The sequence below is a fragment of the Phocoena phocoena genome, chromosome 10, assembly GCF_963924675.1.
Source record: "Phocoena phocoena chromosome 10, mPhoPho1.1, whole genome shotgun sequence".
NCBI lineage: Eukaryota > Metazoa > Chordata > Mammalia > Artiodactyla > Phocoenidae > Phocoena > Phocoena phocoena.
Window position 1 is genome coordinate 101,895,015 of NC_089228.1, and position 27,133 is coordinate 101,922,147.

A 27,133-nucleotide genomic window follows, 5' to 3' on the forward strand; every position below is an offset into this window, starting at 1 on the left:
TGATTAAATTGCTTGATAATTAGACAAACAACTGTATATCATAATTATTCCAACTTCATTTTCTAGATGAAAGCAAAATATAATAAAATAATGCAATCCCCACTGTTTTTAAACAAGCCAAAATAATTCTGTTTTTTCTTCTAACTTTGATAGCTTTCTCTGTTTGTAACTTGCGTTAACGCTGCAGTTTTCCTAGGTGCCACACACCTAATTTACATCATCTGCATTCAACCGTGTTTCATATTAAGAGAAAACAGTTCTGCATCTTTTTCTGTAATAATGTACAAGACCCTTGGTCTTGAGTCCTTTGAGTAATACCAAAGGATAAACTCAAAATATTAAAAACCCTTTCAATAAACCTGAAGCAAGATTTGCCCAATGACCTGATCACCCTGCAGGAGTAACATAAGTTTGGCTACTCTGTAAAAAGCCTTATTTGAGACTTATAGATGTATGAGATGTTAACAAAAATCGAACAGGAAACGTAAAAGGATTTTAGTAAAAGTATTTTGTCTTTCATGCCTTTAAAAAAAATACCACTGCATTACAACAGATAACATAACAGATATAACAAGCACATGTGGATGCAAGGACGCCAGGTTACAAGTACGCTTAAGTGCAGTAAGGTCAGAGAAGTGTCTCCTGCCCTTAAAGTTCCTGAAAATACGAGGTTGCTTTGGCATAGAACAAGTTATCACTTCAAAACGAGACAAACTTAAAGAAAGGAAAGAAACATAACCAAAACTCAATGGTTGGAAAAGAGATGGATGGGAACGTCCACTTGTTTCTTACGTATAAAGTTACCCCTCGCAGTGTTTTGGAGGAGAAAACGCTGGCTCTTCCCAACGTTGGTTACATACACAAAGATTCCAAAGACAAGACAAGTGCTTTGCACACAAAGTAACTAGAACCAGCTCAGGCTTCCCCGCGCCGGGTCCTACGTTCCACGGTCAGAACCACCAACTGTATCCCCCCGGGTAACAAGGTGATTCAGAAAAGCTGGCGTCTTCAGAGAAGGGAGAAAACTTAGCCGGGAAGAAAGAAGAAAACTTGCTCAGCTTCTTGCTGGGGTCTGAAACGATCCCAACAGAGTCCTTAAACCCCTCAGGTTTCCCCAATCAAGCACCCTCGCCTCCAACCTGGGCCACCCCAGATCTGACTATCAGACGACAGAAGTCTGCGGACGCACGGAGAACTGACCACCCCACGAGAGGGACCTACGCGCGGCCGCGCCCACTCACCCGCCGCTCCCCGGGAGACGGGAGACCAGCCCGGGGTCCAAGTCCTGGGCGTGGCAGGCTCGCCCCTCTCCGGGCCCGGCTCCAGCTCACCTCGGCGCGGCCCGCCTGGGCGCCGCCATCTTGACCAGAAAGGGGGCCTCGCGCCGGAGGTCCCTGAGCGGGCGCCCTGAGCGGAGCCGGAGCGCCGGGGAGCCCCAGATCGGCGCCCTGCGTCCCCCGCGCGCTCGCGCCCCGTCCATGCGCGACAAGCGTCCCGCACGCAGCCCCCGAACCAGGAGTCTGCGGAACCGGCGCCCCGCGCAGCCCGCACCGAGGCTCAGGCGGCGCCGAGGGCAGCCCGGGCGGAAGAGCGGGCGCGGGGCGCGCGCTCGGTAACCTGGCAACGCGGAGCAACCCGGCGTCTCCGGCGAACCCCAGCCCTCCACCGCGAGGAAGCACCGACCCCCCGCACCCGCCGCCCAGCCCTCGCCGCCACTCGGCCGCTCCGCCCGCCGCTTCCCGCAGTACCCCGCGGCGGGGGCGGCCGCCGAGAACACCTCCCGCCGGCGCCGCCCCCTTAGCTGCCCGAAGCCCGCCTGCGCCGCCACGCGCGGCCGGAGCTCACCTGGGCCGGGGCGCAGGCCGCTCGCTGCGCCGAGCCCCGCGCGCGTGTCCCGCTCGCGCTTCCCGCGGCGGCGGAAGTTTCGGGAGTCGCGTTTAACTCGGGACCTCGGCGGAGAGGACCCCCCTGGGGTTTTTTCGTTCCAAGATGGCAGCCTCCAGCCGCGCACAGGTGCTGGATTTGTACCGGGCGATGCTGAGGGAGAGCAAGCACTTCTCCGCCTACAACTACAGGTGAGCGGCCCGGGAGGTGCGGGCGCGGGCGCGGCCGGGGTACAGGAGCCCCTGCCCCGCGCGGCCGCCTGGGCGCCCAGAGGGGAGGCTCCCTGCCGGCCGGCGTGGCCCGCGGACCCTCGGGGGGCAGCCGGGGGATGGCCCTTCGCGGGCGGGAGAAGACGTTCGCGTCTGGTGATGTGTCCCCAAGTCGGACGCTCTGCGCCGGGAGCTCCAGGAGGTTCTGCTCCGGGAACGCGGTTAGTGGTGTCTCTGCCTTTAAGCTGGATGCCAAGGTTCAGGTTCTCAAGCCAGGACTAGTTTGTTGCATTTATAAGAACTTTCCGTAGAATCGTAGACTTGACCGTGGAAGTGACCCGTCAGTAGCACTTGTCCACAGCTGAAGGCTCTATTTAGCCATTCCGCTCATTTCAGAGGTGCCTTAATTAGCCTTTTTGGTTGCCAGGATCCGTTCTACTTGTGGCATCGGTGGTGGGGCGGGGTTTGTGAGGAGGAGACGCAGGTTAAGGTCAAGGAAAAAAAGGGCTCGCCAGCTTCCAGGAGCTGAAACGTTTATCCTGGCCTCACCAGTTGGGGATCCAGCTTTTAGGATCTTAGCAGCAGGAGAATGAGAATCTAAACTCTTATGTCCTTAATGTACCGCCCAGCTTTTCCACGCCTGCCCCATTCTCATGTTTGATCTTGAGTCCCTTATCCTTACTCTTAATACGTCTTTTGTCTACTTCAGAGCATCTGCGTTCTTTTCTGCTTCCTTATAACTCATCATGAATGTATGTACCTTATGGATTTTCTCTGTGCATCCTTGTGGATTGGGTGTCTTCTCCTAACTACCTGATCCTCTGAGTTTGAGCCATATTCCCAAAGCAAGAATATGGTAAGGCCAGCTCATCAGTTCACACCAGGTCTCACCTTCCATGATTGACAAGCCTGTGGATTGGGTTTCCTAGGAGCAGAGTCTACGACCTGTGGAACAGACCTGGTTGGGTAGCTGCCCTCACACTGGGTGAATGAACAGGTAGGCCCTATGTTGGGTAGACCCAGTGCAGGGTTGGTTATCAGACACTAAACCTCTCAAGCAGTGACTTTCTAATTTTTAGATACCTGCATAGAAAAGGTACTCATCCTGTAAATTTGAGAACGTCTGGGTCACACCAGTGAAGTCATATCCAACTGGTCAGTAGTTAAAAAAAAAAAAAAATTTCTGGGAGTGCATTGTTTCACTTAATGACTTTGGCTTTGAAAGCTGAAGTTTGTAAACAGCAGGTATACTGGTGGAATTTTAAACCAAAAATTAACCAAGTACTTACTACCAACAATTTAACCAAGTCTGTTGAAAGAGCCCACAAAATACGCTTGTGAGTAAGTGGAAACCAATCATTTTCACCACGGTCTGGAAGACAAATTTTGTCGTTTAAATTTACTGAAAATAAACAAGAACTGCAGATAAGTCACTCAGGGCTGTACCCTGTGGGCAGGAAGTAGAAATTACATGGTAACATATTTAGAAAATAATGGTTCAGATTATGCTTTGAGTAATCGTTTTGAGTTAAATTTATTATCCACAAATAAATGTATTATCCAAAGGAATCTGGTAATCACTTTACACTGTTTGCTGAAATCATGGCCCTTAAAACCTGAGATTTCCCACTATTATCTCCTCAGATAATAAACTGTTACAAAATATGTCCTTCTTTTGTATTAAGCTGTGTTTTGTGGATTCCAAGGATACCGCCTCCCTCTTTACTTCTCTTTGTCTGGTATGCCCGCTAATCACCTCTGTCTTGGGTTCCTCTGCTTCTTTTGAGATTCATCTCAGTGTAACCTTTGGAAGGTTTTCCTCATTCTCTTTCTTCTCCATTCCCCACTCCCATTCAGACAGGTCCTATTACTACATATTCTTTTACTTCGGTGCTCCCAAACACTCCCAAAACTACTTTGCCCAGTGCCATAGCAGTCCCTGAAGATGGAAAGATGAGTTCGCTGGGCTCAGCAAGGCACCTACCACCAGTGGCTTTTTTACGAGCCTCTGGGGGACACAGTTGTAGAGCCATTGTCACAAACTGTGGCAAGTGCCATGACACATGCACAGGGTGTTGAATCAAGACGCTTCCCAGAAGATAGCGCTGGATCAAAGGCATGAAGCAGTGTGATCTTCTGGTGTGCTCGGTGATGTCATAGAATAGAATTCTGCTGGAGAGTTAAGTGTGATTTGGGGGTGACAGAAGGCAAGCCTGGACTGTGATAAGGAACCTGGACATTATTCTTAGCTAACAGGCAGCCGGTGAAGAGCTTTAAGCCATAAAGTGACATGGCCAGACTCGCCTTTTACCAGACCACTCAGGCAGCAAGGTGGAAGATGTTTGTGAGGGCCGGATACAAGGACCCCAAATGCGAGTTGATTAGGGCAGTGCCGAGGAGAGATTAGGGCCCTGGGGGGGCAGGAATAGTGGAAGAGAGAGGAAAAGATACATTTGATCAATAATTAGAAGGTAAAATTGTTAGATTTCAATGAATGATTGGATTCAGGAGTAAAGAAGAGAATCCAAGCAGAGTCTAAAATGATGTCTAGGTTACTAGGTAAACTGAGGCACAGAGGTTAAATGTGAAAGTTGCACGATTAACTGACTTAGGAAATACAGAAGTACCTGGTCTTGTGGAGAGAAGAGTTTTCAGTTCATTTTTGGAGCATCTTGAGAGAATGTCAGCTGGGGTCCCCAGCAGAGGCAGTTATTCACATGAGACTGAAGCTCAGAAGAGCAATCAAGCCTGGAGTTGTCATCACCACGCACTTGCTGTGTGACCCTGGGCAAGTCACGTCATCTCTCTGCTCTTCAGTTTCTTAATCTGTAACGTGGAGGTGATTTATCTGTCTCATGGGGGATGAGGTTTAAGTGAGTGCATACGTATGAAATGCTTCGAGTTGTGCCTGGCGCGGTAGCACCAAATAAGTAGAATCCTTATCATACGTGAAATTAAAATCTTAATATTTGGTAAAATTTCCAGGAAGAGTATTTAGGGTAGTGGTTCTCAGCCAGGGCCAGTTTTATTTGACCGTGTCTGGAGACATTTTTGGTTGTCACAATTTTGGTGGAAGGATGCCCCTGGCCTCTAGTAGTTAGAGGCCAGGGATTTCACCGAGCTCAGGACAGTCCCCCATAGAAAGAGTTTTCTGGCCCCAAGTGTCAGTCATGCCAAGATTGAGAAATCCTAGTTTATGGTGAGAAAATTAGTGCGCTTAAGATGCTGTTGTAGAGAACATCAAAATTTGAGGTGTTGGCTGAAGAAGAAGAGCCCCTAAAGGAGGCCAGGAAGATGCAGTCCAAGTACGTGGTTCTCACTGTATTGGTCTCAGGATCCTTTTGAATTCTTACATGTGACTGAGAGCCCCAAAAGCCTTGTTTACGTGAGGCATAGTTATCAATATTTTTCATATTAGAAGTTAAAACTAAAACATTTTAAAGCACCTTTTTTTTTTTTTTTTTTTTTTTTTTTTTTTTTTTTTTTTTTTTTGCGGTACGCGGGCCTCTCACTGTTGTGACCTCTCCTGTTGCGGAGCGCAGGCTCAGCGACCATGGCTCACGGGCCCAACCGCTCCTCAGCATGTGGGATCTTCCAGGACCGGGGCACGAACCCGTGTCCCCTGCATCGGCAGGCGGACTCTCAACCACTGCGCCACCAGGGAAGCCCTAAAGCACCTATTTTTAAGTAAACTAATAAACCCATTGCATACTCACCTAAATAACACCTTTATGAAGAATAACCATTTTTCTTCCCACCCCCCCAAAAAAACCCACTGCTGACAGTGACATTGTTTGACATTTTTGCAAATCTCTTTAGTGTTTGGCTTAATGGAAGACATGTGGATTCTTGTATTTGTTTCCGCCTAAACCTGTTGCTATATCACAGGTCATCTAGCCTCTGGGAAATTCCTCTCTCCACTTACAAGAGAATGGGACTGAAAAAGGCAAATATCTCCTTGGGATGATAAAAATACGTTTTCCCGATGGATCCCCTGAAAGGTCTCCAAGACCCCAGTGATCCCTGGGCCACAGTTGAATGACCCCTGTGGAGTCTAAGAAGCGGGGAGAAGGCAAGCAGAGAGAGCAGTGTCACGGAAGCCAGAATGGCTGCATGTTTGGGAAGGTGCTGCGGGCAGGCCACTTGCTTTAGCAAAGTCCAGTAAAGGAAGAGGGAAGTGTCCCCAGCGAAGGGATCTCTGGGGACCTCTTCCAGAACAGCATCAGTGAAGTGGTTAAGACAGAGCCAGAGTGTGGGCGCCAAGAAGTGAACCAGAAGGAAGTAGACAGCAATGAGTGTAGACCACCTCCCCGCCCGGAGGCCTGGTTAACATGCAGGAGTGGGGCTGGCTGCTAGAGCACAGCCACAGGAGAAGTGACTAGCCGCGCCTCTGCAGGGCCCAGGTGGCGGGCTGGCTCGCAGCAGAAGGCGGAACACTCCCTTCTCCACCGCAGAAGGAGGTGAATTTTTTTTCTTTATTTACTTTGGCTGCGCCAGGTCTTAGTTGCAGCACACGGGATCTTCATTGCGGCATGCGGGAGCTTTTAGTTGCAGCAGGCGTCTTCTTAGTTGCAACTCTGCAGGAGGTGAATTTAAGTTGGAATGTAAGAGGACAGGAAGTTGAGGTGATGGATGCCGTGCTGACAGCTCGTTTCTGGATAAAGTGGAAGATAATCGGATGTGGTGTGTTCTCATATTTATTACACATATCACACCATTAGCGTTGTTGGTTTACTTGTCTTTCAGCCATTTGTCCCTTGAAGGCAGAAATTCCATCTTATCTCTGCATTCCTGGCGCTTAGCACAATACCTACCTACTCTATGCTTATAAATACTTGTTGAAAAGCAGGAGGAAATTGTATTCAGAGGTAATTTTTATCAGCCATTTCCCCCTACTGATTAAAAATGTATTTTATTGTAAAATGTGAGAAAAGGCAAAAGCAATGCCCAATTGCCACCCAACTGAGTGTCAGAACTCCTTCATCCCTCATTAAGTGGTTGAGTCTTTATTATACTTATTGCATACTAAGCGTGTAAAGAAGTCAGGACCCAGGCATGTGTCTCTGTTCATTGTTGCAGGTCTCTTCACAACAGCTACCTCTGCTGCTGATAGATCGAGAATGCTAGGGTGAATAATACCAGCCCAGCGTGAATGATATTAACAGCAAGCACCTTTCCCTTTCTAAAATGGGACAGCTACACTGGAGACCTTAGTGCCAAATATTCCTTTACCCCAGAACAAATGGGCAAATCCGTTTACGCCTAGTATTTCCTGAGAACCCATAGCATATGTATTACAGCACTAGGGCCCAGGGTAGATACAAACACAGGGTGGCCCTGCTGTTACAGGATTGTCGTGTGATGGGCATAGGACGTGGACACACAAGAACAGCTCAAGAAACTGCCTTGTACACGGAGGAAACGTGCAAATTGAACTAACGGCCAGACACTGCACATTTGCACATGTAGTGGCAGAGGCGCTGGTCATGATGTTTTGTCCATCACGTATTACAGTATCGCACAGGGACTATACATATGACATTGTAGTGATTGTTTCAACCTTCTAGGCCTAGCTTCCACTTCAGTTTTAACTTTATACGTCTCTTCTCCTTTAGAAACTTAAAATCCTAAAATATGTTCTTCATTTAATAAATGTAACCCCTACCTCCCCACCGGGAAAATCTTTGCTTTATTCTCAGACTAACCCTGCCTTTAAGCAGAAGTTGCTGATGTGTGAGAAATTCCATCCTCTTGTTCTTTGTCACCTTTTATGCCTTGACTCAATTTAGGGCCTCACAGACCTGTCATCTGCGACAGCTGTCAGGCTGGGGAGCATAAGATGTTGCATTTTGCTTCTTGGCATTCTCAAAAACAAGATTATTAGGATTTTTCCCCCCACGATAAAGTTTTCCCTCTTTTTAAGTCATGAAATACCTGTTTATGTTGTGAGGATTCGGAGAAACCACAGAATTCTGTAATAAGCAGCCAGGTAAGAGCTTCTTTGCCCACCGTAAAATGTGGGACAAGTCACACCTCTCTGTGAATACAGCTCTAACTTACGGCTGTGCAAGAGCTCTGAGGAAGTGGGGAGGAATACAAGAGAAGAAGACTACTGTTACATTGTCTAAGTTCTCTGCAAATTAAGTCTTGAATATGTCCTGAATTTATACCAGTGGGTTTCTCTAGGGCCGCCTGCTGTTACCTGACCCCTTGCTTCCACAGGAACGAGAGGCAGTTTACTTGTGCCTAAGAAAAGCAGTTTCTTAGACTTTTGAAAGATGGATTATTCAGTATCTTTAATTATGTTTGGAATTCCCCTCCCCCCCCATTTTTTTTTCTCATGGTTGCTAAGTTCTGCCATGTTGAGTGATGATGGTTTTGAAAAGTAAGAAAAAATTATACAGTTAACTTAAAGAAGAATACATTTGAGATATCCAGCAGCCTAAATTTGGAGGGAAGTGTTAAAAAATTATTATTAGATCGATGTCATTGCTGATTTATTGAGCTTAGTTTATAAGAGTTTCCAGATTGCACTTATTCTATTTATATACTTCACCCTGGCCCCTAAAGCATTTTAAAACTTATAAAAATACATACAGTAAAATGCAATAACATGAAATAATTGTTATGATTTTAAAATAATAAATGGGAATCAGGGCAAAGGGAAAATAAAGGTAGAGAATATAACAAAGTGAGGTGTAAAGTTAGACCACAGAATGCAATTATAAGTCAATAGAACTTCCTTAAAGTCTCTGTACTCTGTATTGTAGTAGGGTAATACTTTTTTTTAATGCAAAGTGTACTTACAAAACATTCTCTTAGGAAATTGACTGAGTCTTAAGGCCTCACATCAATTGCTGTGTGCAGTCTTTGCTGTGGATGAAAGGTACTTAAGGTCCTGTTACTTCTCCTTTGTGACCCCTTTCCTGACAGACTGAATCCCACTTCATTTTGTATAAGCCTTAGCGTTTATTTTCTCAGTTAACTGGTACCTAACCAATTTAGGACAATTCTAACCTTTAGAAACCAAATTAAGTGATAAAATTAGATAAACTACATGAACCAAGCTGTGAACATCTAGGTTTAGCAAGAGTCAGCTAAATTAAGGTGGGTCCTCCTGGCTTTCGTCTGGATTAGTAATAGGAACACCGGGAATAGGGCTCCTCAGCTGATCTCTACCACCCCTGTTTTAAGAAGCAGATTTTAAATTGCCAAAGTTGAGACATAATAATACATCACCGTGACATTTTGATTATCTGTTTGGCTTCATAGCAACTCATTATTGGGGTTCTATTTGAAAGAATAATTGTTTTTTTAACTCAGGGATTAAAGGCAAACAGCTCACAGAGATGATCCTTCAGGATAGAGGATAAATGAAAGTCATATGGCTTGATGCTAGTTTCATTTTCCCTGGTATTTCTTCCCCTAATATTGCGATTCCTAAACTAATTGGCTTGAAGTATTGTTTCCAGTCTCATCAATATGAATGAGAACCATGAGCAAGGCTGTCGTGATGGAGAAAGATTCCTGGCCTTCGAACCGAGTCAGCTGGCTCCCAGCTCTGTGACCTCGATGCATTTAGTCCGGGTACATCCTCCAGAATGCCAGAGTTGCAAAACTTCCTGGCAGAATGTCTGGTATATGCAGTAGACACTCCAAAATCCCTTCTGCAGATAGGAGTAAGCGAGTTAATATGCAGTTATCCCTTAAACTAGTAGATCAACTGCCAAATCTTTTAAATCCGTAGTAGCTAGCGGTCGGTTAATGAACTCAGCCAAACTTGTCGAGCCACATTCTGCACGAGGTGTTTGTTAGCAAAATCCAAAGAGCCCTGTCACGGTACCGTGTGGTCTCTCGTGATGTGTGCTCTCCGTGTGATGAGGTTGGTTTGAGTCTTCATTCAGCAGACATTGATTGAGTACCTGCCATGGGCCAGGCCCTTCGGCTCCGTGCCGGAAATTCAGAGACAAACACAACAGAACGTGCTCTTTTCCCAGGCGGGGCTTGTGGTTCAGTGCCTGGAGCAAGACACTGAGGATTGTACAAAGGCGCGGTGGCAGAGAGCTGGCAGAGCAAATAGGAGGGGCGACGGAGCCTGCCCCGGGGGCCCGAAGTTAAAAAAGTGATGGTGGCTGGCCTGGCTCGCTCGCAAAGACTCTGCAGGGACTCGCTGGCGAAGGGGGGCAGAAGCCGAGAGGACGGGTGCAGAGGGCGGTGTAGTCGGCGCTGATGTGAGGGGCTCCCAGCAGTGCGGCTGAGACACTGTGCTGAGTGCCAGGCCTGGTCCTGGACGGCGGAGAGCCGCGCAGGTGCTCAAGCAGGACCGCAGAGAGCACTTCTAGCGAGACCACCCCAAGCGGGCGGAGACCGAAGACACAGAGGCCAGGAGGAGGTGACTGCAAAGGAGGGGAGGGTGGTTTTGAGATACGCTGAGGAAGAGAATGCGCCAGTCCCAGTGACTGCGTGGATGCCTTGGACTAGAGAGAACGACCTGACCTGAGGTCAGGAGAATGTAACTGGGAGAAGAAGTCGTTCCAAATGAGACAGGGACAGTGCCTCCTTGGCGTGAGGAAGACGTTGTCTGAGCACCAGGACGGCATCTGGACAATTCAGGCTCGATTCTAAAGCGTCTGTTTGGCCCTAGGTTTTGACTTAATTTGCGACACTCTGTATGTGCTTATCTCACTTTCCTTTCTTCAATTATGTAGCTTTCGTATATTAATGTTATTGTCAGTTTATCCGTCATCTGTGTCCCATTAGTTGACTGTATCTGTTCCCAGGGTAATTATTTGTTTTATTTACTAGTTGGCTACTACCTTCATTGGATGCCATTAATGCATCTGTTAGCCTTATATTTATTCTTTTGTTCCTGGGCTAATTGTTTGGGTACGTTTAGTACCCCACCTTTGGCCTAGTTTATTCACAATTACTTATATGATCAATTCATTATAAGTATTACTCTGTAGCATAACTATTCATTTAATGCCTCCATACATTTCTTTTTGCCTGCCCACGTCTTGAGAATAAATGCGAAGATTTTCCCTGTATCATCATCCCTCTCCTACGTCTGATCTCTAGGAGTGGTGTTTTCACCAGAAGTCACTTCCATAGGCAGAAGCATCTCTTAAAACCCTTTTTGCCCTTTACTGAGCAAAAAGCTAAATTAATCGAGGAAATAGTTCCTTGCAGCCAGACTGGAGCCAGAAAAAGCCACTGACCCTGGATCCTGGTCTAATTGTCTCCCATTCATTGATTCACCAAGTCTTCCGTAGCACTCACCGTATGCCAGAGTCGTGCTCTGTGCCTCTCCTTCCCGGACTGCGGAAGAACAGCTTTCAGCCCTGGTTGAAGCGGTAAACAAGCTTTTAGTGGCAACCTAATGCTTTATCCCAGACTTAAAACCCTAAAGGAAGGAAAGCCCTGGTGGGCCTATAACAACAAGAGCAGACCCCGATCGGGCAGCCTCCAAGCAGGGACGTTGCTCACAGGCTCTGGCCTGTGTGGGCCCCAAATCCTGACTGCGACGTTCAGTCCCTGCATCCGGCGCCGGCCCCTCTCCCTCTCCGTGTTGGAAGGACGCCTGTCACTGGAGACTGTGATATTCAGTTTCTGGGCTCGGTCCTTGCCCTTTTCCCTCTCCACACTTTCCCGGTAATGTTATCCGTCGCTGCCTGTGTGTTGACTTCCCCGGCTGTTTGCAGCCCAGGCCCCTGTCCCGCAACCAGACGCCTCACCTGCTCTCGCCTCCTGCACGCCCTGCAGAGGTGCAGGAGGTGACTCAGCACCCACACCTGCCAGCATGCCTGCTTCCTCCCCATCCCGCCCCGTCCAGCCTGGCCGCTCGGGCCCGCCCCCGCCCCTCTGCTCCTCCCTGGGATGGCTGTGCGCGTCCTCTGCTGGAGGCCCCCTCTACACCCTCCTCCTCCCCGTGAGGCCTCTACACGCAGGCGCTAACCTAGCGAGCTGGGTGCCAGACAGCACGGCCTAAACGTGGTGGATGGAAGATTTCTGGGAAGAAGTGCGATAGTTCGTCCAACTTAAAGACCTTAAAAGGAGTAGCTGAACCTGAAACTCTGAAGGCCAAAATGTGCACGCTCTCACCCAGCCAGTCTCCTCCCCTTGCTTGAAACGCCCCAGAGGCTCTTCTGGCCTTCAGGTAAAATTCCCTCCCGGCTTCACGTGCTCCCCCAGAGTCCTGCCTTCTCCCCTCCTGTCTACTTCTCACGTTTCCTGATGCCACGCAGCTTTAGGCCTTCATGTGATCACTTAATGAGGCCTGAACTTTCCTCCCCCACACAGCAAGTTCCTACTCATCCTTCACACTTCAGCTAACAGGCCAGCTCTTGGTAAGCTCTCTGAAACCTCCCAACCCCACTCTGCTCCCTTGTTTAAAAATATTAAAAGAAAGAGAAAGGAACATCTTTAGTTGCTTCTCACTTCTTTGGCGATAAAATCCTTACCACAGCCTGCATTTCTCTAGCCTTATGTCCTCTCACCTTCCCGTCAAGGGTTGGGGGAGCCCTTGCCTTGGCCTCCTCAGGTGTTCTGCTCCCTCTTCCCCGGGCCGTTCCTCTGTCTGGCAGGGCCCCCCTTCCGGTTCACACAGGCCACCTGTCCCTGCTCACTGGCCTGGCCCAGCAAAGACGCTCCCCAGCCCGGTCGGCTCTCACAGCCCATGGGCCTCTCCATCGGACACTTACACCGCTTGTAATTTTGCAGTTATTTTGTGATTATTTGAGCAATGTCTCCCCCACTAGTCGGACTGCAGGCTCCAGGAGGGCAAGGACTGTGTGTTTCCCTCACCACGGTCACCCCAGCCAGCATCCCAGCCAGGCCCCAGTGTGGGCACCAGCACGTGGTGAATGGACGACTCCTGTTTTCGGGGCCCCCCCCACGTCCTCCAGATACCTTGTATAAATCCTGCTGTGATCACTCCCCCATCACTTTGCCCCTTATTTACTAGACTGTCATCCCCAGGGAGTGGGGACCATGTTTGAACCAACTTTGTCTCCTTAGTGACGGCACACCGTAAGCGTGTGAGAAATGTCTGAGCGAGCACTGTGTGTGGGTAACTGCTTATTAACAGGCAGCGGCGGAAAGATTTTGGTGAATGGCCGGGGTGACCGTGTTTAGGACCCAGACGGTTACATCGTTTTGTTTTCCTTCCTACCTCTTCATAGATCAGAATACAGAGGAACCACGTTTTCCCAAGCCATATTTATAGCCATCCTTTTTTCCCCCAGAAATTTACCTATTATATTTTAAAATGACTTTCTGTGAGTGAAATCAGCATCGTATCTTTCTCACTGGGAACAGCCTAATGTAAACGTCTGCAAAGTCCTAACGCATAACCACACAGGAATCCAAGCCCCTTCGCCAGTCTGGGGGAGACCATGAGCCAGTGTGAGCAGTGACAGCAGGAAGGGGTCGGTGCTCCCAGCCGGCACCCGTCAGCACCCACTGGCCTCCGCGCCTGGTGTTCGAATTCCCAGATGCTTACTGCCGCTACCGGCTCGCCCGTCCTCATTGCCACCTTTGCTGCGGCCCGTCGGGCATGCAATGCAGGGCACCGCTGTCTCCTGGTCTGTCTCCCTCCCTTCCAGGTGGAAGGCCCCTCACATGCACCCCGACCTCTCACACCCGCTTCAACCCCTGTGCTCTGATGATCCGCCCCTCCGTGCATCCTTTCCCCAGCCTGCAAACCAAGGGCCTCCTTCCTGTCCTGGCTGGGCTACCAAACCGAACGGGTCCAAGCTAAAAACCTGCATCCCTCCCTACCGCATTCTGGCCCTCCTGGCGAGCGGGCCTCCTGCATGCCCCCTGCTGGGCGATGCTCAGCTCTCAGGCTGGAAGCCACCTTACCTGTTCTCCTGACTGTACCACAGCCAGTCAGTCGTCTCGCCCAGCGGGTCATGTCCTGTGCTTATCCTACCAGGAAGCACTTAGTGTCTGCACAGTGACTGTCTTTGCTGGCCCTCGCCAGTTGTTGTTGGGTTTTGTAACAGCCTTCTGCTCTCCGCCTCCTGTTCTTGGTTCTTACAAGGCGTCCTTCACGTTTGCCGCCAGAATGTTTTTCTGAGTCTCATCACAGCACTCTGACGTCTGTGTTTAAAAGTAGCGCAGAGAGTTAACAGCAGACTTCTTCCTTTAGAAGCAAATTAGTCAAGAAACTTTGACTAGGTAGAACTCAAATGAATAAATGCTGATTGAGAGGCAAGTAAATATAAGCCGTAGTGTAGGATTATGAGTAACTATGTCTAAGGCATTATCTATATGAAATATGTTAAATTTGCTTGTAAAATTCAGGTATTCAAATAGATTAGTTTTTTTGCTGCTGGAAATATTAAGAATTGATCCTGAGTCAAATTTTGCATCTGCTTCCTATCATATTGAAGCTTTAACAAAATAAATAGGATCATAAAATTAACATTTTATTGTTCTTCAGAGATCTGTATTCACTTCACTACTCTCACTGAATTAAATTACCTTTAGTTATTTGTTTATATAAGGATAAAAGGACAAGTCAACTTGACAGAATAAAATATGGATTATTTACAAGGCCTTTGGACTTTCTCTTATTTAAAGGCATATGAATTTGTTAGCTGACTTAACTTATGTATCTTGTGCTTATGTAAGTTTGGATAATCAATAATGCCCCTTTACATAGTAATTCTCTAATAAGAAAAAATTCTTTTTTAGCATGAGTATAGAATTACCCTGCAGACCTTGTCTTGAATGACAGTAGCTTCTCAACACTTGTTTTGCTATATTGTGGTTAAATTAAATTTATTTGAACTGGCCTGGGGACCTTACCATCTTTTAGTGCTATTGTTCCAAATTCTCAATTCATAAATAAGAAATTTTGGAACCCCATCCTGTCTCACACTGAAAAGAATCTGCATTTAATTTTATTCTTAATTGAGGAAATCAGGAAAATAAGGGTAAGAAAACCAAAATGAGAGCTGGAATGAGGTTAGCAAGCAAACTGAGTTCTTGGAAGACTGAACATTTGGCAGCCATAGTACCGCCTCCGGTCCCTGAGCTTCCCAGGAGCCAGAGGGGACCATGAGTAGTTACGTGAGTCACAGTGTCATGATACAAGAGCAGCCATGTGCCTAGAAGTGCAAGTCTTCCTGGTACTTGTGGCTCGTTGTATGCAGGGCCACCTTCTTAGCTTAAGTTCCATGGGGCAGTTTCTCCTGGCATCTCATAATCTTGACTAATGGCACAAGCCCCCAGGGAATAAAGCAGTTCTGCAAGCGACCAAGATTGCAAGTGCCTGGTGTAGAGTACCCAGAGGGATAGGTAGAGGGCTTGCCTTTTAGTGAATCCTCCATAAATAGTATTTATTTCTAAGTTTTGATTCATTTTGAATAGCAGTGGGTGTGAAGTTATGCTCCCAGATAAGATCTAGGCTAAGTAGAAAGCTTTGCCTCTACATTGAGGGATTTACCATGGCCAGAACCAGAGACCTCTGAGAATCTCAGATCCCCTCCAGTTCAAAACCTTCCAGTTCTATACCTTAGAGATTTTTTTAAGGGGCTATTATGATGGATGATCTGTTTAAACAAAAGAACTTTCAGGTGAGACACTCAAGTAAATTAGTTATAAAATGAACCCCTGTGTAACTAAATTGGTTTATTCTATAGAATTAGTGTGAGCTATGAGCCACTTAACATGTGCCCAAAATTAAGACTGGTTTCAGAAAATTTTATCTAAAGCTAATTTTTCAAATATCTTGAGCTCAGAGCCATTGTCTGTTAAGACTACTCTTGTTTGTTAAAGCTCGATATCTGCATTCAGTAGAATGGCTTTCCCTCTGTGCTGAGAGAGAGAGAGAGAGATTTCACTACACTTTGTTCTTCTCAGGTGGTCATAGTTTTGTTGACATAGAGTCTCCCCCAGAAAGGTAAGAGTTTAGCATTTAGCATACTGATAACATTTCTTCCCATTCCGAGCCAATATATTATATATATTCGTCATCTCAAAACTAGTGAAAACATTTTATATTTTCAGTGGCAGTCAGTTAGTAAACACATTTTTTTCTGATGAAACTGCTTTGTAACCGAGTAAGCTTGGACCCAGAGGTAAAAGAATGGACCTTGAAGTGTGTTCTTAAGACTAACACAACCAGATTATTTTTCTGTCTAAAGTATTCGGAAGTAACTTACCTCCACATATTTCACGTTTAATGGATCAGAATTGTGATGGTCAATTGTGTGTTCAAATGCTTTATGCCAAACATAGCAAATGTTGAAATAACAGTAACCGGAGGTATATGTAAATTCTTTCCAGAACTAATGTTACTAATTTGCTATAGTGTGTATTAAATGAATAGTAAAGAAAAGATACACACATGTAGTTAGTAGGTGAAAGATTAAAATAATATCTAAGATTGCTTGTTAGACTAAAACAATTCATACCTATCCTTTCAGTCTGTTTATATAATTCTTCTGGCTAAATGTAATTGAACTCTTTCCTGTTGGAATAGAAACCTTACAGTTATCATTGGGTCACAGGTTTTTGTGGGAGTTTTTCTCTCCTTGTATTCTAGCTAAATAAAATTTTTCAATTCAACAGTTGTTATAGAGCACCTACTGTGCGCAAAGCGTAGTATGTCCTGTGGGGACACAGAGATGGACGAGGTCTGGGCTCCTGTCAGGTGAGAAAAAGAACCTGGAAGATGTGCCCATAAGTCCCAGCATCCCAGGGGGGCCAGAGGCCAGGAGATGGCACAGAAGGCAGATGTGCTCATTAGTGGGAACTAAACTCTGCTTGCGAGCTATAATACTGAAACCACAACTTCACCTTGAATATTATCCTACCCCCTTAATCTCATCACGACATATTACCAGAGGATTCCATCCTGTGGTGAGATCCTCATACTTTTTAAAAAGTAGTCTTCCTCTTTCCCTCTCTCCTTCCTCCAAGACTCTGTATTCCTTCTTCCGTATTTTTCTTTCCTTTCCCATATGTTTTCCCAGTCATATAGAAATAAGGGATTTTGAATTCTATATTTGTCTTTGGCCTCCCTTTGCAGAATGGCTCTCCACTCTGGTGAAATTCCTTTCATCCTTCAAGGATGTCAACCTCCCTAGAAAGACTTCCCAGACCCCCAGGCTGAGTTACTCCCTCCTTCCTCTCTATTCTCAGAGCACTTCCCATATAGTCCCGTTATAAGATACAGTGATTTATAGTGTGTCCCAACCCCGGGAGCTTTGTGAAACCATGGCCGGTTTCCACTTGGATCCTAAGCACCTCACGCCGAGTCTGGGGCCTAACGGATGAGTGTGAGCGAATGAGCAAAGACCTTCCTTTGAGTAGTAAGTGCATCTCACAAAAGTCTTCTTTTCTCTGCATCTCGGCGATATTCGATACAAACAGAAAGAATATTTTTAAATAATGGTGAAGAGTCCCTCAAAATTAACATTTCAAATATAAAGCAGCCTAAATTTAGTCCTCTTAAGTAATGAGAGTTTTTATTTTGTTGGGTTTTTTTTTAACATCATGATAGAAAATATATGGTACAGGCTGTTTCAAGAAATATGGCTTGAAATTAGAGTCAGAATTTTGACCACCCTTCTTTATACAGAGTAAGATGGTTAGTTACAGTGAAGTGAAGGGACAGGCTGAGGAAAGGGCTATAGAATACCAGCCTGACACAGGACACTCAGGTAAGACCAGGTTCTACATCCACGGATCAGCATCTTCTCAAAACCAGGAGTGCCCGCAGTCCTGAGCACTGAGGCTAAGACCACTGTAGGGGAGGAAAAACTTACTCAACTCTCTTATGCTCTGTGCACGGAGCCTGTGAATTAAACTGTCAGAAGACTAACAGGAGAGACCATGTATGAATTTTATTTCATGTTAATATTTTTGCATAGCATGGAAGGAGCTTCATAGAAAAGTGGCAGCCCCAAAGAAGCAGTTAGACTTGGGGGCTTGTGTACCATTTTTACAAAGGGTGGTAAATTGTGGAGCAGTGACTAGACAAAGCCAAAGGATTTGGGCAGCTAAGGACAGGATATTGTTGGAAATTGATAGGAAATATATGGGGGAAACTAACAGAAGACAGGGTTATTTTAGTGTGGTTTGTGTAGACTCATCTCAGCATAAACTCCCCATATCTGGTGGTAAGAATGTTCTCTTCTTCCTGGTACCAGGAGGACACCTTTCTCATGGGAAATTTATGCCCTGCTTTTGGCAGAGAAGAGAAGGGCAGAGAGCCCTTCCTGCACCTGCTGTTTCTCAGTTGCCTTCAGCTCAAAATAACCAAATGCCGAAGTGGCATATTAGGGCGTGGAATGTTCTCCCCTTCATTATCATGATTTGACTTTGGACTTGGCTGTGGGATCTGTATGGTGGGGACCTTTTGGAAGAAGGGGCGGGGAATATATTGACAATCTTTGCTGTGACTCATGGGCCTCACACATCTAAGATCAGCTGATGCACTTGGTAGGCTGTGTTGCCAGAGGGTTAGAGGAGATACAGGTGCAGCTGTGCCTGGTTTGCGGCAGGTGCCCTGGATCCATTAGCTGCTGTGAGAGGAGGGTCTGTAAGTAGCCTCTAATGAATGAGCAGGACTTGCCTGTGGGAACTGTTGGCACATGCCTGGGACCGGCCCTTTCAGCCTCCAGCCTCTGAACCTTGAAGGGGCTGCCTGGGTAGAAGTTTTGTCCAGATCAGCATTTCCCAAAATGTAATGGGTGTTACTGGAGGGGGGAGAAGCCCTGTGAAGGAATCTAGGTGCCTAACTTTGCTTTCTCACATTTCCAGGTATCTTCACTGCTTTAATGAGTAAATATTCTTTGTGGCTCTTCCTGCAGGAATGCTGGTATTTTCACGCAGTGCATGGTGAGAAGTGTGGGTCCACATGTCAGATCTGACTCTCTCCTGCTTTGGGCTCTTGAAAGCACTTCTAGGCAGTTGGAGGGCTCCCCAAATCTGCCACATCACCCATTGTCTGCCTGCCATCGTTGGTCTTATCCATGAGACCTCCTTATATCTAGAAAACATACGTTGCTCACTTATTCTTGCTGGTGACGAATGGCAGGAGGAAAGGATAAAATAAACAAAAACGCATTTTATTTGGCTTCTTTTTAGCAGCGCTGATAGGAAATTTTAATGAAGACATTTGAGTTTAATGACGGAGAGGAATTTTTATTGTTTGTGCTTTATTTTCCCCCATAAAGTGGAAAGTCCAAAATTAATTGAATATTCTACCATATATAGTTATTCTCCTCAAATTTAAATCATTTAAAAGTCCTGTCTTACATTGGCATGGTTCACACTGTAATTTTAAAATAAAATTTTTAAAGCTGTATTCTGTAGTCTAACTTTTAACACTTATTACATGATGAAAGCTTTTTTAATGCCAGGTCAAGCTCATCTCAGGTAGATGAGGGGGTCGCAGGGGAAGAAGCAAAAAATCCCATCCCTGCACATGGAGCTTTCATGTCGTGGTGACCCTTTTAAAAGAAATATGGCCAGATCCATAAGAAGAGGATATGTATATGTGAATACACTTAATACTTGAGCATTATCTTTGGTTTTTCCCTCACAGGAGTAGTTTGAAGGACTCCACAAATGAAGGACATGTTTCTCTTTTGGTCCAGGAACATGTGAGGAGGGGACTGTGGGTCTGAGCTCTTCGAGTCCAGCTTGCGGGGCACCCGTGCTGTCTACACAGCCGTGTCTAAAACCAAGAAATGGGGAAGCCAGGACCCCGCCGCTGCGCGATCTATATGCCTCCCTGCCACAAAGCTAGACAGTGTTTTATAGGTGGCCTTTACTTTGATAAATTGGTTTACATTTTGAAAAATCTTGTTTGCAGCAAAATGTCAGTGGCAATGAGGATAGATCCAAGTGGTAATTAGAAGTTTAATTTTGATGAATTGTAGGTTAAAGATCTTAAATGTTTTTATGCACCAAAAAGGAAGCCTGGACAGAAACACTCCTAAACTTTTCCTCTAGGGCCTGAGGAGAGCTCTGCTACAGGACAGTGGAACTTTTCTTTCTTTCCGTTATTTATTGTTGTTTTTTTTTTTTGAAGAGACTGTTACCTTTTTTAAAATCCCCATAGAACTGTACCTAAAATCTGCAGTTATATAAAAATGGTTTTTAGGTCATCGTGTTTTGAATGTACTTTTTGTTATATGTACATAATTTTCATATTTATTATTTTAATACATAGAGGCCATTAATTTACCATAATTCCTTACACACACATCTGTCGTTTCCATAACTACACCTGGGCAACTGAACTCAGCTGGACAAAAATCACCCAGTTTGGCAAATGGGTACTGGATGTTACCAACCTCAGCTGGCTCTTCTCATTGCATAGAGAGTTCTGGAAGTCTGGTCAGGCTCTCTGTTTCTGAAATAATTGTTTTAAATTCCTCTTCTCAAACTTCCAATCCTCCTCACTCTTTTTTTATAATTTTGTTTTCTGATGTATACTCCAGAAGCCATAACATAAAAGAATAAACTCGTATTGGCACAAAAACAGAAATATAGATCAAAGGAATAGGATAGAAATCCCAGAGATAAACCCACGCACATATGGTCACCTTATTTTTGTGTGTGTGTGTGTGTGTGTGATACGCGGGCCTCTCACTGTTGTGGCCTCTCCCTCACGCGCAGGCTCAGCGGCCATGGCTCACGGGTCCAGCCGCTCCGAGGCATGAGGGATCTTCCCGGACCGGGGCACAAACCCGTGTCCCCTGCATCAGCAGGCGGACTCTCAACCACTGTGCCACCAGGGAAGCCCCCGGTCACCTTATTATTGATAAAGGAGGCAAGAATATACAATGGAGAAAAGACAGCCTCTTCAAAGTGGTGCTGGGAAAACTGGACAACTACATGTAAAAGAATGAAATTAGAACACTCCCTAACACCGTACACAAAAATAAACTCAAAATGGATTAAAGACCTAAATGTAAGGCCAGACGCTATAAAGCTCTTAGAGGAAAACATAGGCAGAACACTCTATGACATAAGTCACAGCAAGATCCTTTTTGACCCACCTCCTAGAGTAATGGAAACAAAACCAAAAATTAACAAATGGGACCTAAGGAAACTTAAAAGCTTTTGCATAGTAAAGGAAACCATAAACAAGACAAAAAGACAACCCTCAGAATGGGAGAAAATATTTGCAAATGAAGCAGCTGACAAAGGATTAACCTCCAAAATTTATAAGCAGCTCATGCAACTCAATATCAAAACAACAAACAACCCAATCCAAAAATGGGCAGAAGACCTAAATAGACATTTCTCCAAAGAAGAGATACAGATGGCCAACAAACACATGAAAGGATGCTCAACATCACTAATCATTAGAGAAATGCAAGTCAAAACAATGGGGTATCACCTCACACCAGTCAGAATGGCCATCATCAAAAAATCTACAAACAGTAAATGCTGGAGAGGGTGTGGAGAAAAGGGAACCCTCTTGCACTGTTGGTGGGAATGTAAATTGATACAGCCACTGTGAAGAACAGTATGGAGGTTCCTTAAAAAGCTAAAAATAGAACTACCATATGACCCAGCAATCCCACTACTGGGCATATACGCTGAGAAAACCAGAATTCAAAAAGAGTCATGTACCACAATGTTCATTGCAGCTCTATGTACAATAGCCAGGAAGTGGAAGCAACATAAGTGTCCATCGACAGATGAATGGATAAAGAAGATGTGACACATATATACAATGGAATATTACTCAGCCATGAAAAGAAACAAAATTGAGTTATTTGTGGTGAGGTGGATGGACCTAGAGTCTGTCATACAGAGTGAAGTAAGTCAGAAAGAGAAAAACAAATACCGTATGCTAACACATATGTATGGAACCAAAAAAAAAAAAAATGGTTCTGAAGAACCTAGGGGCAGGACAAGAATAAAGATGCAGACGTAGAGAATGGACTTGAGGATATGGAGGGCTCAGCAGCCATGGCCCACTATTGTCAATTTTTCTTTTATTGTGGTAAATTACTGATTTTGTTATGTCATTAGGCACTTTTAAATAATTCATAAGTAATGACTATTGTAATAATTTAGAAAGCATAAATTCCAATAATCAAAACTAATTATTGTTAACATGCTGTTTCCTTGTAGTTTTTCTGTACCTATATTTTACCTAATTGAGAGCATCCCGAATGTAAAGTTATATCCTTCATTTCAGGAAACTTAACATTAGAGGGTAAAGTTAGATTCCATATTCAACATCTTCCACTAAAATTAATTCCAGGAAGATCAAAGAGTTAAACATAAAAAGGTAAATCATAAAAATTTTCAAGAATACATGGGTGAATATTTTTTGTGATTTCACAGTAGAGAAGACTTTTGTACATACATATTATATAACCAGAAGTCATAACATGAAAAGTGTTACACTTTACTGCGTAAGAACTGAATGTTTTTACCTGACAAACCACACGCACATAAAGTCAAATGACAGTCCAAGGAGAACATTGCAACTCACCCCAAAGGGATAGTTTCCTTAACACCTTCCTAAATAGGTCTTACAAATCAATCAAAAAGACACATCACTCAGTTAAGAAAAGGCAAAGGTTATTAACAGACACAGAGGGCTTTAAACTTGTGAAAAGGTGGTCAGCAGCACTCATAACAAGAAAAATGTAATTAAAAGTGAAATGAGAGGGCCTTCCCTGGTGGCGCAGTGGTTGAGAGTCCGCCTGCCAATGCAGGAGACACGGGTTCGTGCCCTGGTCTGGGAGGATCCCACATGCCGCGGAGCAGCTGGGCCCATGGGCCGTGGCCGCTGAGCCTGCACGTGCAGAGCCTGTGCTCCGCAACGGGAGAGGCCGCAACAGCGAGAGGCCCGCGTACTGCAAAAAAAAAAAAAAAAAAAGTGAAATAAGAGACCGTTTTTCATCTGTTAGGTTAGCAAAGATCAGAAAGTTTGATGACACATGTTGGCAATAATGTTGAAAACCAGCAACTTACATGTTGCTGATGGAAGCTTGGACCAGTCCCTCTGCAGAGAGAACTTTGATGATATTTTATCAAATCTACCATATACATATCCTTTGCCCTACCGGTTCCATTTCTACGAATTGTTCCCACAGACACACATGCACGTAATGCTATAGTAATAGCAAGATCAGAAACAACCTACATACCCGTTAATAAGGGGCCCACTAAATGGACTGTAATTCACGCATATGGTGGAACCCTGCACAGCCCTTTATGGGTCAGCTCATTTGTACTGACAGGAAATGATTGCTCAGATACATTTTTATTCAGGAATTAGAGGTGCGCCATATGTTTAGAACTCCATTACTTATGAAGAGAAGTATACACATAGCGGGTATAATACGAACCCAGTATCTCTGGTAGGCTACACAGGCTACACAGGAACCTGGCAACTGTGATTGCATCTCGAGAGAACAGGGTCTGGAGCGGGAGGGAGACTGATAATTCTCCTTACACCTTTTTATACCTCCGACTTTAGTATTTGCGGCTTTAAGGTTTTTGAAGCATCTCTTTTAAAAGCTGCATGATGTCATCATTTATGAACATTTAAGGTTGTTTCTATTTTTAATGCTTATAAACAATTCTGTAATGCATATCTTTCTGTATACATCTTTGTACATATTTCAGATTGTTTCTGTAGGATCACTAAGAATAGAATTAGTGGATAAAAGATAATGAACATCATTATACATTATGATGTATGATAGTATCTTCCCCACAGGAGATATAGTTCATATCCCACCATCAGGCTGTACATGCCCTTTAGGTTTTTATATTATTATTATTTATTTATTTATTTTTGTCTGCGTTGGGTCTTTGTTGATGTGCGCAGGCTTTTCTCTAGTTGCGGCGAGTGGGGGCTACTCTTCATTGCAGTGCACGGCCTTCTCATCGCTGTGGCTTCTCTTGTTGTGGAGCATGGGCTCTAGGCACCTGGGCTTCAGTGGTTGTGGCACTCGGTCTCAGTAGTTGTAGCTCATGGGCTCTGGAATGCAGGCTCAGTAGTTGAGGTGCACGGGCTTAGTTGCTCTGCGGCATGTGGGATCTTCCCGGACCAGGGCTCGAACCCGTGTCCCTTGCACTGGCAGGCAGATTCTTAACCACTGCACCACCAGGGAAGCCCGAAACTCTCTTCGTCTTATTCATGTGCACACAGATGACCTGTCATATTATTGAATCAAGGAGTACGTAAATATCAGCTATCCAGAATTTCCAGGGAATGCATCCTTCTGGGAAGCTGAGTTCCCATAGTTTACTAGACGTTGATGCTGTAATTATAGGAAACCTTCTTTAAATTTTGTCTCTTCGTTAGATATATTACACATTGATACATGGACATGTGTCACAGAGTATAAATGTAATCTACTTTTCCTAGTTTTTTGGTTTTTATATATAAATTTATTTATTTATTTTTTGCTGCGTTGGGTCTTTGTTGCGGTGCGTGGGCTTCTCATTGCAGTGGCTTCTCTTGTTGCGGAGCACGGGCTCTAGGCTCACAGACTTCAATAGTTGTGGCACGTGGGCTCAGCAGTTGTGGCTCCGCGGTGTGTGGGATCTTCCCGGACCAGGGCTCGAACCCGTGTCCCCTGCACTGGCAGGCGGATTCTTAACCACTGCGCCATGAGGGAAGTCCCACGCCCTTTACTTTTTAAAAAAATTCTGCTAATTTGATGGACAGAAAATGATACCTTGTTTAAATATACATTTCTTTGATTATGACCAAGGCTGAACATTCATATATTTATATCACCTGTCTCTCTAAATTTAGTCACTTTTTGGGCTCTCTCGTGAATTACTGGTCCGTGCTGCTCACTCATTTATTTACTGTGGTCCTTTTGTCCTTCTGTTCGATTTATATGCGCTACTTATATGCTAAGGATATTAATCTTTTGTCATATTTGTTTCTAACTGGGTCAGGTCTTTAAGGACGAGTAGGAGTTAGCCAAGAGATCGGGCTGGAGGAGGACACACCACATGTGGAGAAACAGCAGGCCTGCCTTCAGGAAGAACTGAGAAAACTCCAAGTCTTCCCCTAAAGCTGCAGGCAGTGTTTCATTCTGGAAGTGGTGCTGGGTGGGGTGGGATTGATGAACAGGAATATACTGTCCATGCTAATGCACTTGACCCTTATTCTGAAGATAATAGAAAACCGTTAGGGAATTGTAAACAGGGAAGTATGTAATGGGTGTTATTTACAGCTGCTCCCAAAACTGAGAGCCTTTGGTCTCCAGAGTGGATTTCTAATAGGAACTTTACCTCCTTACCCATACCCTTATCGTTGGCCATTGTCCTCCTTCTTAAAGTAATTAAACTCAGTTATTTCACTTAAACTTAACTGCCTTTGTCACCAGCTCTTTCCCTCATAATGCTCGCAGCCCAGCCGCTTTTCCTAAGACATGCTTGGCACTTGAACTATTTGTAGCAGTACTTGGAGCAGTGTTGGGAGATAAGATGATCTTTTTAAGCTTTGTGATGCCAGAGACAATTTTCTTTAATGCCTTTGCAAAAGAATAAGAACTTGGCTCATCCCAAGTACTTGTCAAAGGTTGGATACTTGGGGTTTATTGGCCCCTGGAGGAGACACAGCTTGGAGTTGAAAATCCCAGACTGTGTTCAGCTGGGTTCAGAATCCAGCTCTGCCACTTACTGGACATTTGATCTTGGCCTTTTTTTTTTTTTCCCAATCTCTGAGTTGTAGTTTGTGCAGATTAAATCAGATAATGTATATCCAGTTCTGAGCACAGTACCCCGTGCATGGTACCTGTGCCAGAAATCATAGGTATTATTTGTCCCTTTGGACCCTCAAAACAGCACTGGAAATGACTAGAAAGCACCCTTTTCTTTGTGGATTTTGAAAATAGAAATCTGAGGTTATACTTATCTGTGTTGCATTCAGTATTACCTGCTTAAAGTTCTTTTTTTATCCTTTCTTAAAATATTTTTCCTCTGACCTTGGAGTTCAAGGTTTTAAAAGTAAATATCTTGCCATTGGCATTGTCATCTGGTTAAGTCTCAATGAACCGTCTCAATTTTTTATAATCACTTCTGAAATATTCTCTCCATTAGAACTTTAATTACCTACACAGTCCACTTTGTTCACACTTATTATTCATAAGTTATATACCTTTGCCCTCTTCTGAAGGTTATTTTTTTCTTACATATTTCTCATCAACTTATCTTTCTGTGTTTTAGATTTGATTTCCTAGTTTGTCCTCTCTTCTGGCTTCTGTAATAACTGTTAATTTTTACTTCCTTCAGCTGTGTACTTAATTATCCTCTAACATTGCCGTCTTTGTTTTGTGGGGGTTTTTTTTTCCCTTTTTTTGCTTTTCTTAAAAGTGGGCAAATGTAATAATGTAGCTCCTATACTATTTATGTTTCAATTTTCTTTAGAAGTCAACCTATTGAAGAATAATTTACATACAATAAAGCATCCACTTTAAGTGTGAGGCTCAACCTTTTGACCAATATACAATCAAGAACTGTTCCATTGCCCCAGAAAGCCTCCTCAGACCCTCTGAGTTCCCTTTGCCTGGCTCTTATTTCCTCTTTCATGATTTGGGTGTGGATTTCATCCTCCAGCCGCCCCTGAGGCCAGTAACCTTGTTGATCTCCACCTCCCACAGTGCTTACATGATAGGCCTTCTAGACTTCCTCATTGGATTCTCATGGTGAATTTTGTCATCATTCCCTTTCAGAGGTTAATTCAATCTTTGTGCTACAACCCTTTCCATTCTATTTCTTTATCAGTTTCTTACTCTTTGTTGTGATTTCCTTACTGATTATTAGTATTTTTCTTGAAGGTCTCTTTGATATGATATTTGGATAAGTTTGTATATTTAGTAAATATTTATTAAGCACTCTCTCTGAGCCAGGCACAAGGAAGATAAAAGTCCATACTGTGTGGGGCTACCATTCCAGTGGGAACTTAAACGTTCATAAGAAGGAAGCTTTCTGCTCTGTTCCTTACCCAGAGTGCTTGTGACCTTCAGATGATCCTTGAGCTTCTCCTCTAAAGCTGTGACTATGCATTTTATTATACACAG

General features: G+C 44.7%; 2 protein-coding genes across 2 annotated transcripts in view; one reads left to right on the top strand and one right to left on the bottom strand.

Moving 5' to 3' along the window:
* The window catches only part of FARS2 (phenylalanyl-tRNA synthetase 2, mitochondrial), a 383,626-nt gene extending 382,254 nt beyond the window's left edge, over positions 1-1,372 (bottom strand). Inside the window, exon 1 of the mRNA XM_065886071.1 lies at positions 1,242-1,372. The gene's annotated coding sequence lies outside the window, so the exon portion shown is untranslated. The remainder of the gene's footprint in view (positions 1-1,241) is intronic.
* A 617-nt stretch (positions 1,373-1,989) lies between these two features.
* Positions 1,990-27,133, top strand: part of LYRM4 (LYR motif containing 4) — a 112,616-nt gene continuing 87,472 nt past the window's right edge. Inside the window, exon 1 of the mRNA XM_065886206.1 lies at positions 1,990-2,075. Coding sequence (XP_065742278.1) covers positions 1,990-2,075 — 86 coding nt within the window. The remainder of the gene's footprint in view (positions 2,076-27,133) is intronic.